Here is a 4,536-nt window from a genome sequence, read left to right on the forward strand (position 1 = left end):
AAAAAATTTTTTTAAATAAAAAATCCCCCAATAATTTTTTTGGGGGTTTTTTGGTGTTTTTTTTTTTTTTTTTTTTTTTTTTTTAAGGTTTGACCTCTCATTACAGATTTTAGCCGAGTTTCATTTCCCATCGAAAAACTATGATAATCTGCATTAAAATATTTTTCCTTGATTTTCTTACATTAGGAGTTTGTGTGAGAACAGTTGCCGTAAAACATAGTTTTTAATAGCTTAAAAACAAGATTACACAATAATGATGTGAGTGAGGTACAGTTGATTTATGTAAAATCAGCTTTTTAAAAAAACAAAAAACGATTGGACATTTAAGCCTCTGGTCACCGGTCACATCGATTAGTGGAGCTTGGCCGAAATGAGTGCTGTGATGCAGCGTTTTAATTTTGGATTGTAATTCAAATAAAAATGGCTGATTCTCTGCAAAGAACCGCTCCAGTTGAAGGAAATACTTTGAAGGCGTAGCTTTGACGGAGCTGAACATCCAGTGACCGATGATTAACTCTCATTCCCCGTTCACAGTTCTATTGTGTCCACACTCCTGGCCTTAATGGACGGCCTGGACAGTCGCGGGGAGATAGTCGTCGTTGGTGCTACAAACAGACTCGACTCTATCGACCCAGCACTCAGGAGGCCTGGACGCTTTGACCGGGAGTTTCTCTTCAACTTGCCAGACAAGAAGGTAAGGCTGCAGCAAAAAAAAAAAAACAAAAACTTTGGATGCTGTCAAATGATGATTGCACTTTTATTTGTACTTGGATGTTTTCTCAAATGGGGGAGGAAGCACACAAGATGTGTAATTCAGCATTTCACAGTCTTCATTCGGCCTCTGCAGTTTCTTGGAATTTATGATTCAGCTACAAAGCGATAGACAAAAAAAGAAGATTGTTCTTGTAATTATTTTGAGGTGTTCCAAATTGCCTTCATGCCGTTAGATTTTGGCAAATGATGCGTGCTTGTACCCCTGTTTTGAAAAGTCAACAAGTATGAAATTGGCAGAAAAAGGAGAGGACAAGTCTGTTAATTTTTGTGTGGGAACAGAAATGTCTTAAAATGTATTTTAATTTCTTCAGTAAATTTGTTTCAATTTTGTGATTTTATCACATTTTCTCATTTATATCTCTTCTTTTGTTCTTGTTCCTGAGATTGTTAGACATTTTATTGCTAATTTTATTTGTTTACATATTTTTTTTATACATATTAGCCCTTTAAAGTGAACATTTTTCTTACCCTACTCATTGAACTTTACTTTAATGCATTCATTTAAACTAAAGGTTTTACAAGTATTGATAAGAAAAATGTTGATTTTTACAACAGTTCACATTTCAAGTTCAAATGTGATCATTTAAACAATGCCGATTTCAAAATGAGCCAAAATAATACTAATTTCATGTATACGTTTGCCATCTTCCTCTCTGTTTTCATATAACTTGTTGATAACTGAGCTCACTTGATGTTTTCCGTCTGGTTCCATTTCACCCTGTCGGGACGAAACTTGCTAAAAAATATTTTCTGCTGGTTTGAGAATCACTGGAGTAGATATTTCTAAAATTCAAAAACGTAACTCTTTCTCTAGTTTGGGGTTATTTTGACTTTAAACCGTGTCATGCCTCCCCAAATGTTATGTTTGATGCTGCTGTGCATTTGTCAGTCATTAGATGTTTTAATTTTTAACATTAAGATGGATTTGCTTTGCTGTATTTAATCACTGCTGCTGTTTTTTTTTTTTCTGACTTAAGGCCAGAAAGCAGATTCTGGAGATTCATACGCGGGACTGGGACCCCAAACTGTCTGAGCCATTTCTGAATGAACTTGCAGAAAAATGTGTCGGTAAGAGTCACGCAAAAACACGAAGCGGTGTGTCATCTGCCGATGCCAATATAAAAACGCCCAGGGTTAAGACGGAGATCTGCAGAGCGCATTATAGAATTTCATCAAACTGACGCTGGAGCAGTCAGGGGGTATAATCAAGCCAAAATACGAGAGGGAGAGGGAATAATTGACTGTTTATGCGCCTTTTCTTCCAGGCTACTGTGGTGCTGACATCAAAGCACTTTGCACAGAGGCAGCCTTGATGGCGTTGCGCCGCCGATACCCGCAGATCTACGGCAGCAGTGTCAAACTGAAGCTGGACGTGGCGTCCATCGTCCTGGGGCCCGGCGACTTCAGCAAGGCGATGAGGACGATCGTCCCGGCCTCCCAGAGAGCCCTGGCTGCCCCGGGCCGGGCCCTTTCTCCCACCCTCAGGCCCCTGTTGGGCTGCTCCTTCTCCTCGGTGCTGACAACTCTTCTCAGAGTCTTCCCCCACGCTCAGTGTACTGACAGGGACAACCTGCACGGTAAGAACGGGCCAGATTTTTTTGCCGCTGCGCTCCTCCTCCTCCTCCTTCTCCTCCTCCTGAAGCACCTCGGTTTTCTCCCGCCGCCCATCTCAGTCGTCGGTTGGGTTTCCCGTCGGCGTGTTGTTGGATTTGATTATCTCCGTTTTCCCAACCTTATTACCACAGCTCTTTGTATCGCCCTCCCACTCTGATCATATTGTGCGCGCGTTCGCCTCACTTCCCTCTAAAGGTGGTGCCGTGGAGACCGAAAACCTCATCATTGTGTGAGCACAGTAACTCTCAACCCCCAAGCCCCCTACCCCCCGCCCCACGTCCACAAAGGGGCATTTGCAGCAGATTAGGCTTAATGGAAAACTTCACCAGTTGGGAGTCGTTTCTTCAGGAAGTTGAACTTGTTGCACCAAAATATGGCTACGGCTGAAACTGCTGATTATTTTCGTCATCAATTATTCAGACAATGAATCGATTGTCGGATGAAAAAAAATTGGCACATTCTTCCTATTTTTCATTTAATCCTTTTTTTTTTAATACAATATAAGAAATGCAATAAAAAATAAAAATGAACAAATAATTCAATCATTTAGTAACAGGTACAAGCACTGCTTTGTTCCTACAGCAGTTTGTCTTTTTAATGTCGGGACTCGCATCTGATTGTTGGCATATTTCTGTTCCATACATCACTGATATCAGCTGACTGTACTCATCGCATTATGTGTTGATTTATATTTGATGCATTTTTTTGGAATGTTTTATTGTTTTTTTTTTTATTATTTTTTAACTTTTGACACTTTGTCTTTTAGTTGTTGTACTTGCTGTAACATTAATTGCTCATTTTGAACATGAATGAATCTTAATCTGAATTTTTTTTACGTGAGAAAGTGAGCATTTTATTGCCTAAAATTAATTAATTAATTAATGAGCTGGGTGGAGCTTAAACATATTTACAGACAAAGATGTTTTTATCTTAGATGCATTAATCATTTACTTAATTAGTTGACGATTTCAATAATCGATTAATCCAGTTAATCCCTTCTGCCCTAAAAGTGGCACAAATGCCTTGCATAGCGTTTGCTTTTCGACGATGTTTGCTTTTGTTCATGTCAAAGTTAGAGCATCTCTAATAAAAAGCGCTTGTAGAAGCAAACATGTGGCTTATAAAAGCGTGTTTCCTGCACACAAACGGTTCTTTAAGCGGTGTTCTCCTCTATGACAGCCGGCGACAATCAACTGCTTGAAGAGGACTTTTACAGCGACGACGACAATGAGGATGGCTCCGCCTCCATTTACGAAGTTCCGCCTTCTGCATCCCCAAAGAGTCACCTCTTCTCTTCTGCAATGCACAGACCCTTTCTCCACTTCTCCTCGTGAGTTTGACGTGTTCATCGTTTGAGTCTCCCACTTTATGTGAAAAAGACATGAAGTTTAAATGTTAAACGGCAAGTTATGAAAGGCTTATACGCGAGAAATCAAAACACGCTTTGATGTGCTTCTAACAGGAAGACCTTTAATTTCAAGTTTAATATGCATAAACAGGCTCTTGCAAAAGTACTTAACTGCCTTTAATCATATTTTCAAGTTTCTTATTTAATGGAAAAAGTTGAGAAAATGGCAAATATAGCATTTCCAATCATACCGTCAGTTTACATATTTTTGATCATCAATAACTGAAATTTATCAAGACGATGTATCGAAGTTCTAATAAGAAATTTATCACGATACATGATAATCTCTACGATAAATGCCCAACCCTATTGAAGTCGTGTAAATACTTCTGTTTAGTAAAAAAAAAAAAAAAAAACAACAAAAAACTAAACGCCTGCAGCAGGTTGCTCTGTTTTCCTGAGTTCCTGCAGATAACTCTACAATGTCATGTTGTTTGCAGCTCTTCACTCCAGCAGCCCACAGCGTACCGGCCCCGCCTGCTGCTGGCAGGGGCCCAGGGTTCTGGACAAAGCTCCCACTTGGCCCCTGCCTTGCTCCACCACCTGGACAAGCTACCAGTGCACCGCCTGGACTTGCCCACCTTGTACTCCGTCAGCGCCAAGACGCCGGAGGAGTCCTGTGCTCAGGTAAAAAATAAAAAACAATCTCAACCTGGAAAATAGGTTTTTTTTTTTTTTTTTTTTTATGTTTGTGACTTTTACCCCGCAAGCGTGTCAGATTTTTTTTTTTGGTTTGCGCC

At 39.9% G+C, this 4,536-nt stretch overlaps 1 protein-coding gene across 1 annotated transcript in view; it reads left to right on the forward strand.

The window, feature by feature from the left end:
- Window positions 1-4,536, forward strand: part of LOC106952428 (ATPase family AAA domain-containing protein 2B-like) — a gene marked incomplete at its 5' end in the record, with an annotated part of 95,828 nt that overhangs the window by 6,116 nt on the left and 85,176 nt on the right. Inside the window, 5 exons of the mRNA XM_015040526.1 lie at window positions 535-694; window positions 1,752-1,842; window positions 2,040-2,351; window positions 3,568-3,718; window positions 4,237-4,423. Coding sequence (XP_014896012.1) covers window positions 535-694; window positions 1,752-1,842; window positions 2,040-2,351; window positions 3,568-3,718; window positions 4,237-4,423 — 901 coding nt within the window. The remainder of the gene's footprint in view (window positions 1-534; window positions 695-1,751; window positions 1,843-2,039; window positions 2,352-3,567; window positions 3,719-4,236; window positions 4,424-4,536) is intronic.

Source organism: Poecilia latipinna, unplaced genomic scaffold (assembly GCF_001443285.1).
Source record: "Poecilia latipinna isolate Pla-1442-1.1 unplaced genomic scaffold, P_latipinna-1.0 Scaffold514, whole genome shotgun sequence".
Classification (NCBI taxonomy): domain Eukaryota; kingdom Metazoa; phylum Chordata; class Actinopteri; order Cyprinodontiformes; family Poeciliidae; genus Poecilia; species Poecilia latipinna.